The sequence below is a fragment of the Mustela erminea genome, chromosome 17 (assembly GCF_009829155.1).
Source record: "Mustela erminea isolate mMusErm1 chromosome 17, mMusErm1.Pri, whole genome shotgun sequence".
Lineage (NCBI taxonomy): Eukaryota > Metazoa > Chordata > Mammalia > Carnivora > Mustelidae > Mustela > Mustela erminea.
This window is the reverse complement of record NC_045630.1, coordinates 43245426-43259407: the sequence shown is the minus strand read 5'-3', so window position 1 is coordinate 43259407 and position 13982 is coordinate 43245426. Positions and strand designations below refer to the sequence as shown.

General features: G+C 56.4%; 1 protein-coding gene across 1 annotated transcript in view; it reads left to right on the top strand.

The window, feature by feature from the left end:
- SYT2 (synaptotagmin 2) overlaps positions 1-9260 on the top strand; it is a 106186-nt gene extending 96926 nt beyond the window's left edge. Inside the window, 6 exon segments of the mRNA XM_032318804.1 lie at positions 443-562; positions 1033-1200; positions 1559-1726; positions 3073-3190; positions 4141-4274; positions 5695-9260. Of these exon segments, the coding sequence (XP_032174695.1) occupies positions 443-562; positions 1033-1200; positions 1559-1726; positions 3073-3190; positions 4141-4274; positions 5695-5901 (915 nt within the window). The 3' untranslated portion in view covers positions 5902-9260.
- The last annotated feature ends 4722 nt before the right edge of the window (positions 9261-13982 follow it).

The window sequence follows — 13982 nt, the reverse complement described above, 5'->3', positions numbered from 1 at the left end:
ACCTCTGTGGACTCTCCATACTCCTGAATGCCCGGACTGTGCTCCTGGTAAGTCTTGCCCTGGAGGGGGGCGGCCTGAGCTGGGGAAGCACTGAGAAGAGGCTAACAAGGGAAGCACCCCCCACCCCCGCCACCTCAAGAAGCCCTAGAGCATTGGCATGGTGCCTGGGCTCACAGGACTGTGTCTTGCAGGGAGAGGGGCACACCCAAACCAGAGCCACGTCTTCCAGACACAGGCTGGGGTCCTGACGGGCTGCCTGGGGGCTTTGAGGGGTTGTGCAGAAGCAAGTCCCCCAGGGCAGTGCCGCATTCCCACTCCTTGCTCCACACCCAGCTCCGAGTCAGGGTCTGCATGGAGGGGCTGGCTTCCCGCTGGCCCTGCACTGGCCAGGCTCTGTTCTCTCTCCTCTTAACTCACCCATCCTCTTGCCCAGCCCCCACAGGATGATGACGACGCAGAGACCGGCCTGACTGAGGGAGAGGGTGAAGGAGAGGAAGAGAAAGAGCCAGAGAATCTGGGCAAACTGCAGTTTTCCCTGGATTATGATTTCCAGGCCAACCAGGTATGAGGACCTGGCTGGAGGGTAAAGTGGGGGCTGGAGCAGAGGGCTGGAATGTGGGTGGGAACGGGATAGAACCAGCTCCACACTCCCACACACCTCACGCCTGCCTCGGCCCATAGGCATTGCTCCTTTTCATGGAGTGGGGTGGGCTGGAAATCACAGGCATGTACCCCAAGACTGCCTTGGCCACCACTGTGCTCTGGAGAAGGTTCCCTGGCTCGGATGGGCTCTGCCGTGAACTTGGCCTACCAACCTTGGGCAAATCAGTTAACCTCTCAGCTCCGGCATCCACCGATGTCATGCCAAGTTCTTGGGGTGGAGATGGAGACCGGTCTTCCTCTCTAGCACCACCCCGTTCCCGCCTCCACAGCCGCCCAGCACTGAAGAAGGGTTGGTGCGTGCTGGGTCCGGGGCCACGTCTGGTGTTGGAGCAGTCCCGAGACTCAGGGCCCCTCTCGTTCTCTCCACAGCTCACCGTCGGCGTTCTGCAGGCTGCCGAATTGCCCGCCCTGGACATGGGAGGCACTTCAGACCCTTATGTCAAAGTCTTCCTTCTTCCAGACAAGAAGAAGAAATATGAGACCAAAGTCCATCGGAAGACCCTGAACCCTGCCTTCAATGAAACTTTCACTTTCAAGGTGATGTGGCCGGACAGTTCCCTCCCTGATCCCAATTCCATTTCAGTTCTTCAGGCCTTTCCTTGGTCCTTGGCCGTGGCTAAGTCCCTGGAATGAGCTCAGGCTGGAACAGTGGCAGGTCGGACTGTGGGCTTATGGGTGAGGTCACTACTCAGGCTCCTGTAGGACGGTGACATCCCACCTTCCCACACACACTCGTCTCCCCTAGACCCCGAAGTCGTCTCTCTGTCTCTGCAAACTTGCCGGGAGTCCCGTGGGTTAGGGGGAGTAGAGCTCAGACCCAGGGTCCCGCCCACAGCAGCCCCTGGAGGTGTGTGAGTTGCTTTGACCCCTCTCTGATCCTGCTTGTGCCCTCCAGGTGCCATACCAGGAGCTAGGAGGCAAAACCCTGGTGATGGCCATCTACGACTTTGACCGCTTCTCCAAACACGACATCATCGGAGAGGTAAAGGTGCCTATGAACACCGTGGACCTTGGCCAGCCCATCGAGGAGTGGAGAGACCTGCAGGGCGGGGAGAAGGAGGAGGTGAGAGACCGGATGGAAGATGAATGTGGCTGCCCACCTGGGTTGCCACCTACTGGCACGACAGGGAGAGGGACAGGGAGAGGGCGGCCTTAGGGTGGGTGGGCTGGGTTAGGATCCCAGCTCTGCAGTCAGAGCTGGGTACGTCACTTAATCTCTTTAGACCTGGCTTCTCTCCTGTAGTCTGTCTTTACAGGTAAGAATTACCTATTTCTGTAATGCCCCTGGCACCCAGTAGACATCTGGCATCTAGTAGGTGCTCAAGTAAAGGAGAACACCATTGTTATTTTACTCCTAAGGTTCTGCTATCATTAGGGCCAGGGGGCTCCTGACTTTGTGCCTCAGTTTACCGACAGGGAAAGCCCACGTTTATTATAAAAGTTTCTCAGCATGGGGCTTGCCCTCCCAGCAACTACTACGGCACTCAGTCACTTACCCAACATTTATTAAACACCTGTGTGCCATATACTGTGCCGAACATTCCATTTTAGCCACCCCTCCTTCCAAGCATCCTTTGTCTCGGCCAAGCCCCTGCTGTGTGCCCAGTGCAGTACTGGTAATGGGGGGTAGGTGAGAAGAGACACTTACGACACCCTTCCTTCCCTTGGGGCTCACGCTGGGTGAAGGCAGGCCCAGAACACCTGAGCTGAGAGTGAGGAGGTCAGAATTGGCCCGAGTGGCCCCGTCTCTGAGCGCCTCGTCTCTGAGCACCCCATTTCTGAGCAGCTCAACTCTGGCCTGGTGTTGGCAGAGCTCTTAGGACCCACCAGCGCTGGGCTCTCCCCCTGCCCCCAGTGCTAAATTGTTGTGGACTTTGTGGAACTTTCACTGGTCACAAGGAACCCCCACTTACCTATGTGAAAGCATTCTGGGGACAGTCACCCAAGAAAAGGGATGCAAAGTGCTTGGAAGACCGCAGATCCCTCTTCAGGCAGAATGGTTGACCCTGAGTGGCCTCAAAGACAGAGGAATCAGGGAGGAAGACTTCTGAGACAGTTTCCCAGTGTCCTTGGAAATAAACCCTCTCCAGTGTACCACACCCACTCCTTCCCACCTCCCCTAGGCCTGGGGTAGGAGCCGGGCCACACCCCACACCCTGAGTCTATGATCACCCGCAGTCTGTGCTCTGCTTCTCTCACTCTGGAGGCCATGGCTCCTGCAGTGCCACTCTCGGGGGCTTCGTTGAACTGGAGCAGGAGGGCGGGAGACCTCAAAGATCACAGATATGGGGATGGGGACTGGGGACCGAGAGAGCTGGGGAGGACCACTGTCTCGCCAGTCTCGGCAAAAGGGGGGTGAATGGCGGGATGGTTGAGATGACCCTGAGTCCCGTTCTTGTCCCTGGACAGCCAGAGAAGCTGGGCGACATCTGCACCTCCCTGCGCTATGTGCCCACAGCCGGGAAACTCACTGTCTGCATCTTGGAGGCCAAGAACCTGAAGAAGATGGACGTGGGCGGCCTTTCAGGTACATGCAGGGCTTCTGGCTGCCATTGGGTGGCAGCAGCGAGCCGGTCACGGCCCAGAGCCCTCCGTTCCTGCACTGGTTCCAGGAACCCTTTCCTGTCCCCGGACCCAGAGGCTGTCTGAGCAGCAGTGGGTCCTGGGGCTGGACCATGGAACAGGAGACGCCTGGCTTTCCCTCCTTTCTCCAAGGGTGCCCTGCCCCCACTCTGAGCTGCCAGGCAGTATGGGCTGTGGAGGAAATGATCGGAGTCTTATCTCCCAGATGAGTTAATGGCTTCTCCCAGGGAGGTGTAGGAAGCGGATGGGTTGCAGGCCATAGCTTGCGTCTCTGTCCTATCACCAACCATCTGGGACACTTCTCCAGGGGAGGCTCTGCCGGCTCTACCTTGGAAGGGGACTGCGGGGTGGGGAGCACTCGGAGTGGAGCTGGCCTATGGCATAGGGTCTGCTGGGACAGGGGAGCATGCCATGCCTTGCAGGGAATCAGGCTTGGCGGCTGGTCCCCGACTCTGTAACCGACCAGCCGTGAGACCGGGGACATGTCATTTCCCTTCTGTGGGCCTCAGTTTCTCATCTGCAAGGTCTGGAGGGTTGGACTGAATCGGGGATGGCGATGTGTGTGGTGCCTGTGGCATGCCTCTGTCCCCTGCCCAGGACAGAGAGCAGCACATGACCACTTTACTCCTTCCGGATGAAGTTTTAGTCTCAGGAATGGCCCACATCCAGTGCTCCAGGCAGCCACAACCAGTCAGCCCGCGCTGGTCCTCCCGGTTCAGCCTTCTTGTCGTCCCTGAACTAGACACTCACTCTGCTTCCTTGGGACTCAGCCACCTGTGCCTCCGGGCTTGCTGGGCACCTGGCCTTGGCCTGGGGATGCTCTGGGCAAGGGCATTTGGTGGGAGGGTGGGGGACTGAGGGGGCCTCTCCGGGGCCGCGGTTCTCCCTGCGCAGATCCCTACGTGAAGATCCACCTGATGCAGAACGGCAAGAGGCTCAAGAAGAAGAAGACGACGGTGAAGAAGAAGACGCTGAACCCCTACTTCAACGAGTCCTTCAGCTTTGAGATCCCCTTTGAGCAGATTCAGGTGCTCGCGTTTCCGGGCGCAGGGACCCAGGCGGGTGGGGGCGGCAGGTGTGCCCTCGAGGGGCGTGAGGGAGCTCCCCCGCAGCCCTGGAGCCGCCTCGATCGGCGGGGAGGGCTCTGGCTCTCACGGTGCCGTCCTGGGGTCTCCTTCCCAGGCGTCCTTCCAGAGTTTTTCAGAGATGAACACGAACAACTCAAAACAATTCTACCAGTCATTCCTTTAGAACCGGGGGGCACCCGAGTGTGCGATGGGCCGGTGAGGTTGAGCTGCCGAGGAGGTGGGCGGCAGCCTCCACCTGGCCCGGCCGCTTCCCGCCTTGGTCATCCTTCCCCCACTTCTGCTCCCTAGGTCTGCTCCCAGCTCCCCCCACCGTCCCCTTCCTCTCCCCTCTTTCCGTCCATCCTTCCCTTCTCTGCTCTCTCCTTCCTGCCTCCTCCCAGCACGCTCGCTAAGTGAGAGATCTGGGCATCGTCTCAGACCCTCTGTCCTTTTTCTTTCCTTCCTCATTTATCCAACATACTTCGCTGAGCATTCCCTAAGTGCCAGGAACTCGTGAGATGCCGGAGAAACACAGGTGTAGAAGACACAGTCCTCACTGTCGAGGACCTCACAGTCGGGAGGGACCGCAGGAACAGGCCACTGAGACCCAGGGAGATGTGGGTGACCCAGGCTTCAGTGTGTGTGACCGCAGAGCACGGTGAACAGCTCAGCTGAGGCTCCCCAGAGCAAGTTTGGTCCTAAAGGATGAGCCTGAGATGGGGGAGGGGTGGAAGGGCTGGGGGCGGGGGTGGCCAGGCCAGAGGAAGGCACTGATTGTCCCCTCAGTCAGTCCGACTGACCACCAAGTCCTCTTGATTCTCTCCCCTCAATGCCTCTCCAGTCTGGCCTCTGCTTCCGTTCCCACTGCCCCCACCTTGGTTCAGGCATTCACGATCCCACCCCCCCCAACCCTGCCGCCGCCCCCCAGTCCCCCTCCAGTGAATCTGTGTCACCTCTGTGAAGCCTTTCCTGACTGACGCGAGGAGGACGGTCACCTTGTCCGCGTTCCCATATTACCTTCTACTTACCTCTCTAGCGTAAACTTTATCACTTTGAGTTGTATGTTTCTGAGTACGTGTCTGCTGCTTTCGTTAGAGGCGATGTTGCCTTTTCCCTTTTCCTCACCCCCCTCCACCCCCTGGCCCTCAGCAGTGGCCGGAGCATGGCACGTGCTCAGTAAGTAGCTATTGGTAGAAACAAAGGCTGTTTCCAGAAGGTGCAGCCCCTGCCTGTGTGTAAGTCCAGCCTTTTTGGAGCCAGAAAGGGAAGCAAGGTGCTCTCCTTGCTAAGCATTTGGACTAGAGGAGGGAAGAGGAGAAGTTCGGTCACGCGATCGCTCGTTTTCACCTGCCAACTCCTCCGCTCCTTTGCTTCCTCACAGAAAGTCCAGGTGGTGGTCACCGTGCTGGACTATGACAAGCTGGGCAAGAACGAAGCCATTGGCAAGATCTTCGTGGGCAGCAACGCCACGGGCACGGAGCTGCGGCACTGGTCCGACATGCTGGCCAACCCCCGGAGGCCCATCGCCCAGTGGCACTCACTCAAGCCTGAGGAGGAGGTGGACGCGCTTCTGGGGAAGAACAAGTAGGCAGCAGTGGCCGGGAGCCCGCGCCGTGACAGACACTGACAAGATCCAGAGCTATCAATACCTCAGTTATGCGACCTTAGAGGTTTTCTTTCTCATTTGTTTGTGGTTGTGTCCTTGTTTTTCCTTCCTTCATCTCTTTTTAAAGACCAACTTCCCTCTGAAGGCTGTGTGAGGAGAGTCCCCTAACAGGTGAAAGAGAAGCCTGGCTCTTTTCATCGTCCCAGGAGCTGTCCTTGCTGCATGCCCTGTCACGTTTCCCTCTCACTCCTTCAAAGCTTCTCTGAAGCCTCACCCTGAGTGAGGCCCTCTTCTGGCAGAAAGTCTCAGCACTTCCTGTTTTTCGAGCGTTCTGGACCAACAAAATGGCAGCACATCCTGTTTCCTGACAGGAAAGGCAACACAGTGGCCTACGATGTGTGTGTGTGTGTGTGTGTGTGTGTGTGTGTGTGTGTGTGTGTTTGAGTATCTCTCTGCATTCCTGGAATGAGCCATGGACAGTGAAGTTGTGTGGGAAGAGAAGGCTCTTCAGGGACTCTGAAATGAAGAGACATCCACTGTCTAAGTGGAAGATCTGTCAGCTCGTGGAGAGGGCTCAGAATCCTGGCCAGATGCCAGAAACTCCCATACTCCTTGTGGGTGGGTGTGGGAGGCAAGATGTGGAGACTGGATTTGTCCAGAACTAGGACCAAACCCCTGATGCCATCATAGACTTCCTCCTGTCAGGCATGGTTTCCCCACAAGTATGGTTTCTGGGACATTCATGGACATGAACTATTACTAGATCGGTCAGGCTCTAACAAGGGACCATCACTCCTGGGATCTCACTGTTGTTGACAGTTAACATCAAACTATGAAGAAACAAAGACCCATTACCTAGAAAGACCAAATGAAACTCCTGGATCTTCTTCAGTCCCTTCCAGTGGGAAACACAGATGCTTTCTCCCTTTCCAGAATATAAGCTATGCGGTTGATTTGCATTGATTCCCCATCATGCCTTTGCTTCTGTTTTCTCTTTTAATCTAAGTGGAGCAATGCTATCTGAAGACTGTTATCTGTACAGAGCCAGAGAACTCTTAAAAGGAAGGTTTAAGTATTCTTAGTTCCCCTGAGGTCCAGGTAAGAAGGGGGACGATGGTGGACAGATGGCAGAGATTTCCCGGATGAGACGGGTGGGGGTGCTGAGAGTCCCCCCCAGCACCCACTCCTCTGCCTTCCATGCCAGACAGCTTATGGGTAGCTGGCGTGGCCCAGGGAGACCTGTGGGGAGCCCCATCCTACCATTTCTTAGGGAGGCTTCTCTCTATGAAAGCCAAGAAGCAGGATATCCATTCTAAATGGGAGGTGGAGAACAGCTGTGGGGGTTTCTACCCCACGCTCCATTGTGTCCCATTCCTTCTTCACCTTTTGTCCCCAACACTGATAAAAAGCCATATATATGTTAGTCAAGTTTGCACTGAGCCTCCTTCCAAACACTCAGCCTGGGCAAGAAGTTAGGCCCCACACGGCCTGAGGTTAGCGCCACTTCCTTCCACCCTTTTCTCCCATCCTTGCCTCCCTTCCTTCAGCCTTCAGCCTCTCTCTTCCAACCATGAAGCCCTGAGGCCCTTGTCATCTCTTCACCACAGAATACTCACAGCTTCCTCAGAACCTTGGGGATCTCCCTCTTTCCTGGCAAAAATGGCAGCACTTCCTGTCATGCCCCATCTGGGCCACCTCAGCTTCCTCTAGGTACCTGGGACAGATGGACAGTGTTAGAGAAAATCAGGCTATGAGGATCCACATGAAGAAGGTGCAGAGTGTCTTTTTATTTTCTTAAAAGAAAGGTTTTTTGTTTCTGTTGTGCCAACTTTTTTTGTTTAGAGTTGGGGACGAGGGAACACTTCCACCAGAAACAGACTGCGAAGCAGGGCTCAAGCCTTGTTCATCTCTCAGAGACCCTTCTCCTTGCTAGTGGCCCTTGGTACATGGGAGATTGTATTTTACTGGACCCTGTGTGAGTGTGGGTGTGTACTCAATGATGAGAAGGTAGGGCTCTGACAAGGACTGTGAACTTTGGACCTTGGGACCAGAGTTGTGGTCATAGTAGAGAGTTGTAGGAAAATAGGGTGCCTTCAGAATCTGGCTGACAGCAGTGTAGGATGTCCTGGTGTGGACATCCGAAGTCACTGGACTCTTCTCCCATCCCCAGAGCTGTGGGATTTTGGTGCTTTCTCAGGTCTCTCTCCCCGCTCTATCCCACCATCCTTGTTCATAGGACCTCCCTGTCGATCTCATCTTCCTTACCTCCATTCTTTGCCCTCTCCTGATGTACTTTCTACCCCCTGAGATTCTTCTGTGCCCATGAACCTCATTTAGCCCTTCCAGAGCCCGAGATTTGCCCGCTCCATTTGATGGGGAGGAGAGGAAATGGTGGTACCTCTAGTGGTTTGGGTGATGTTCCAGAAAGAAGACAGGGGCTGGATTTTGTTACTCTGGACCCCCCTCTAGTGAGCAGGCTTGAGGGGTGGGGACATGTTGCCGAGAGACTGGGTGTTGGCACCAGTGTGACCCAGGGAGAGACCTGAGTGTCTCTCTGGCAACAGTTCCCCCCTCCCATCCGCCTAGGTTCCTGCCGGTCCTTGGATGGGCTCTTGGCCAAGAGGAGCCATCCTAGCGAGGGCCTCTATCCAGGTCTATGAACTAGGCTGGTAAACATACTTACGCTTGTAAGTTTTCCACACCTGAGAGAGGATGTTACCCGAAGCTCGGAGCATTGTTCTGAACCCTCACTGCTAAGCAGGTTTATTTCTGGGGATGTTAGGATGCTGGCATGCAAGCCCTAAGTAGGACAGTTAGGGTCTGGCTAGGAGTGAGGGGTTCTGGAGGTCTCTTGCGGCTGTGCGTTTTCACGCCCAAAGTCTATTGCAGACAGGGACCTAGCATAGGAGTGATTTTCTTCCAAAGGGACTGAGACCATCAAGACCCAAACCCAGTCCCACCCCGAGCTGGGGGGAGACCAGAGAACTTGGTCCTCTCCTTTCTTCTTGAATAGTCATTCCAGAGGGGAAGCTAACTCTGCCAGAGCCGTAGGCAGATTTTTGGACTTTGGAAAGCGGAAGCTGAGGTCTGCGGGGAAGTAAGGTAGAGGACGCTCAGGCAGCCCCAGACAGGGAGAAGCGCCCTTGCAGGGATCCCTCAGCTGGAGGGTGGGCCAGCCGGGATCAGAGCACAGCCTCAGATCCTGATTTTTCTTTTCTTCCCAGGAAACCATATTTAGCTAGGTTTCTGCAGAATCAGTTTGGGCTGATGTTGCTGGCCCAGGGCTCCAGTGAGAGAAAAGAGAGGTTGCAGCGGTCCTCCTGTGGGTAAAACCAGCTCCCCAAAAGTGCTGCCTCCTTGCAGTGGGGTGGTGGTGGGTGAGCAGAGAGGTTGAGAAACCTCCCCTGGGGCTGGGAGTGAGAGACTCCATGGATGCTAATGTATGCTAATTCTTGGTCTCACCCAACTATCTACGGAGAGAGGCTGGCCTTTCTTCCTCCACGCCTAGGTAGGAAGAGACTGAGCCGGGACCTGCCCTCCTACCCTCTCCTCTGTCCTCACCCTCCACCCCCTTCCCACCTGAGGCTCGGTGGGGGGTCATTTCTCAGAGCCCTGGCTGGTGGCAGGCAGGGAAGAGTCCCAAGGCCTGACCTTGGTGGCCCAGAGCCCCACGACATGGTTCTCAGATTTGGCAAATAAAAATACAAGATACCCAGTTCGATTTGCATTTGGGATAAACAATGCATAATTTTAAAGCCTGAGTATGTCTTGGGCAAAAATTGGAGCATACGATACAAAGAGGGATTTGTTGTTTATCTGAGATTCAAATTTAACTGGCCATCCTGTTTTATCGGACACCCCATTCTATGACCACTTCCCCCCTCTCCCCTCAGTCCCAGGGGGCCAGAGACGACTGGTCACCGAGGATCTTACTTAACCTGCTTTTCGAGCTGCAACATTGAGAAGGGGACACTGTGACTTGAAGACACACGAATATACTTTATTTTTTAAGTGACAACAAAACAAGAACCTTCTGAAGCCATTTGAGCCTCATGACCCCCTCCATGTGCATTTAGTTAGATAGACAAGAAGATAGTGACCTATAACCATACGAACCGAGTCTTGTTTACTCAACATGCATGTCTCTGACTTTCTGTAAATAGCCGCATGGCCATATGCTGAGAGTGCCCCTGACCCCTGACCTCGATCCCACTTGACACACCTCGTTGAGGCTGCCCCTTCGATTTTATGTCATGTCCAGTCTTTGTCCCCGAGCCCCACCCTGTCTCACCCCATCAGGAATCCCCCAGTGGGAGCCGCAGGCCCGGGGCGCCGGTTTCTGGCACCAGCCCCAGCCCTGCCTTCGGGGACGTGGGAGGACCCTTGGCGCCCCGAAGGCCCGTCCCCACCGCCTGCTGCACATCCATCTCCGAGCTGACCCTCAGTATCCTGAGTGCTGTGTCCAGCCTGGTGTCTGCTGTCCCAGTAGCTTCTGTGTCCCGTGTGTGTGTGTGTGTGTGGTGTGCCCCTTCCTCCCACTGTATGAATTAACTGAAAAGCCATAAAGGGAGCCTCCTGCAGGAGACTGCCCGTGGTTCCTCCCAGGATCCCCCCGTGTCCCTCTGACTGGCTCCCCACAGAACACTTGTGAAGGGCTCACCTGTTGTCACCCCTCCCGCTCTCTCAGCCCCGTGTCGTAGGACGGATGGCGTCCAGGGGTTCTGGCTGAGTCCCAGGAGGCGTCCCCGCTGGCCCTGCCCGAGCGGGCTCCTTCACCTGGATTTGACAGTCCAGCTCCATCTCCATCCCGTGCGTGGACGGGGCCGTGGCGGGGATGCCATAGTGTTGGCTACATTCTCAAAGGGCACTGAGGAAGCCACCGGGATTTTCGGGAGCAGCTAGTCAGCGGCTCAGGTTCCCATCACCATCCGGGCTTGACAGAACCAGCCCTGCTTCTGTGACCCTGTGGGCTCAGGGGCTGTGGGTGGCAATGGGGGAGGGCCTCTGGGGGGTACACTGGAGCGTGCCGTGGGTTGGCCTCTTCCCACCATGCTCCCTCCTGCAGGCTCCCTCCAAGAGCCGGTGGCCTGTGGCCTGCAGACCCTCCCGTCAGCTCTCCAGGGCAGCCCCAGCCAGGAGCATCCTGTGGTAGAGAATTGGGGTGGGGGCGCTGGGGGCTCTGCAGGTCCCACGTCACTGTGTTGTACCAGGACGGACACATAGCTTCCAGCCTGCAGGTCCTCGCCCCAAGGGCACCGATGAGGGCAGACGACTTGTGTGGAAAATGCCAGGAGGCCTGAGGCATGGCAACCAGTAAGCATGAGGTAGAAGAGAGACAAAAACCTGAGGAGAACAAGGCCGAAGGCGGTGAGGTGGGCTCTGCCCTTCACAAACCATGACTCGTGAGCACACAGAAGTCCCAGGGATCCCGGTGCTGGGGACTGTCTCCGGGTGGGCTGGGATCCCGAGCTTGGAGGAGGGAAGACGAGCCCAGCCTCCCACTAGCGCTCTCTGGGACCCTCCCGCTGTCCCCACCCACGGCAGACAGCAGTGCCGACAAGAGCTGAGGGGGTCCGGCCTGGTGGAGTGGCAGAGCCGGGTGCAAGGGGTCGGGGGTCTCTCCACCTGGCCCTCCTCAGCCATCAGGACTCGGGGGGCAGGGGGGACCCTCTTCAAAGAAGCTTGACTGTTCTGCCCTGACTCCTCCCCCTCTAAGGACTTGATTTGCTGCTTCTGAAATCCCAGGGATCTGAAAATTTCAAAACCAGCGGGGCAGACCCTAGCCTGCCTCAGGTCACCGCTGGAATGCATCGACCCTGCCAGGAACCCTGCCTTTGTCTTCATAAGAAGGACACATGTGTAGCCCTCGCCCCGACCCCTCGCCCCCCACCTCCTCTGCTTGGCAATGCTCTCCACACCCCCCTTATGTGGACTCTGTTGTTCTTGTCTGATCTCTTGTCAAATGTTATTTTGTAATGAGCTGCGTCTCCTTATTAAAGAAATGAGCTGAAAGAAACCCGGGGGTGGGGGGCTGTCTCTTGTGTTTGCTGGGCTGCGGGGAGGGGCCTGGCAGGAGCTGCCTCCTGAGAGTCTGGGTGGTGGGTGCGTGTGGGGAGCGGGTTTGGAGAACCTGGCCTTGAGGCCAGCGTATTCCTTCAGGGAAGCAGTGCAAGGGGCCTGAGGCTCATTCTCTTCTTGGGGATGCAGTCTGTGATGGGCGGTGGGGCGCACACATCCTCGTGACAGGGTCAGGGCAGTGGTGCTGGGGGAGGGGGCCTGGGAGGCTGCTGGGGGATCCTCCATTCCTTTCCCGTGGGGCGGGCTTGGGGGAACAGACCTTGCGAGCGCTCAGACACGGAACCTGGGCCTGGGGAATAGAAGTTTGAAAAGAGAGAATGCCTAAGAAGTCCTCTATTGCCCCATTGTAATGTCTTTGACTACTGAGGCAAAGATGTTAGGGGCCAAGGAGGAAGCTTCAGAATTTTAAGAAAAGAGAAAGTAGGGCAGCAACCGTCCCTACTGAGAAGGAAAAGAGGGCGAACTGAAATAAAACAAAAGGCATTTGTGTGGGGTCTTAGAATTGCAATTCAGGGGACCCAGCTTCGGATAGCAAACCGGCGGTGTCCCTTCAAGGGTAAAAGCCTGAGGTTTTTATCAGCAGACTGTGGAAGTATTAAGAAATGCACACAAGTTGTTTTCTAAAAATTATGGTTGGAAGATAGAATCACATTGTACAGTTGGTTTTCCGAGTACGGTCGGTTCTAGGAAAATCTTTTGCACAGTGTCCGACTGTTATCAAGAATGTGGAGGCAGGGGTGCCTGGGTGGCTCGGTGGATTAAGCCACTGCCTTGTCTCAGGTCATGATCTCGGGGCCCTGGGATCGAGCCCCGCATTTGCCTCAGCATCCCTGCTGAGCAGAGAGCCTGCTTCCCCCTCTCTCTCTGCCTATTTTCTCTAAAAAAAAAAAAAAAAAAAAAAGAATGTGGAGGCAGCAGGCCAGTGTTCAGGCCTGTGCCTCTGCCTAGTTCAGTAGTTCAGTCCGTGTTTTTGAAAGCACGATGAAGCGTCAGTCCCAGAATGGAGTCTCTTATGTTCTAAGGTTTCACACAGGTCCACACCCCTAAGAACTGGCAAGGGTGAGGCCCCTTCCTTGGTTCGCTCCCTCCTGTGGACCTGTCTCCTCGCCTCGAGGACGGACCAGATCTCTGTCATTTCGAGAGTTTCGCCCTGGCTGAGATTCCCACTGTGTCTAAGGGCAGCCGAGTGGGCGCGGGGCCACTGGCCCAAACCTGAGCTTGCCTGTCGGGTGCAGACACAGGAGGCGGCGACGGCACCCAGACCAGAAGGCGGATCTGGGCTTGCTGCTTTAGCTCCTGAGCAGGGCGGGCTGGGTAGACTGGAGGGCTGAGGACTTGCCGGTGGTGGGTCTCCTGGCTGAACACGTGAGCTCTCCGCCATGGGCTCTTCCCCTTTGCAGAGGGCTGGCCAGGGGATACCAGGACTGGGAACAAGTCCTCACCAGCTCAAGTGGGGGAGAACAGAAGGAGAAAGGACTTTTGTGGTTTCGAAGGCCCTCACATCACACATGCAGCTTTGCCTCTGTTTCGGGCCCCAGGACAGGTCTGAACTCTTCAACCATGACGTCATGTTTGTTGTGTTGCTGCTTGGACTCTGAGCAGCTGGGTGACAGCAAGGGAAAAGAATCTTTCCTCCCGGTGCTTGCGCCAAGTCAGTGACCAGGGATTTCCGCTTGGCAGCAAACACAGGGCTGAGCCAAGCTGGAGGCAGGGCTTGCTGGATGGAGAAAGCAGACCCGAACCTTGGCTGAGCGAGGTCAGACCTGGCCACCCACCTGCACCCCCGGCCGGGGGGCCTGAGCGGCCGCCCCCCTGGACACGGCTGTTTGGCTGGGAGTTCGGATTTAACCTCCAGTAACCCCGCAGCTTGGTCGCCGGAAGCTGCTGCATGGTTTCGGCTCTCCTCAGTCACAGGGTGGCCTAGCGAAGACCACTATGCATACAGCAGAGGGCTGAGGGGGAACGCCGGGCGACCTCCAGGAGCC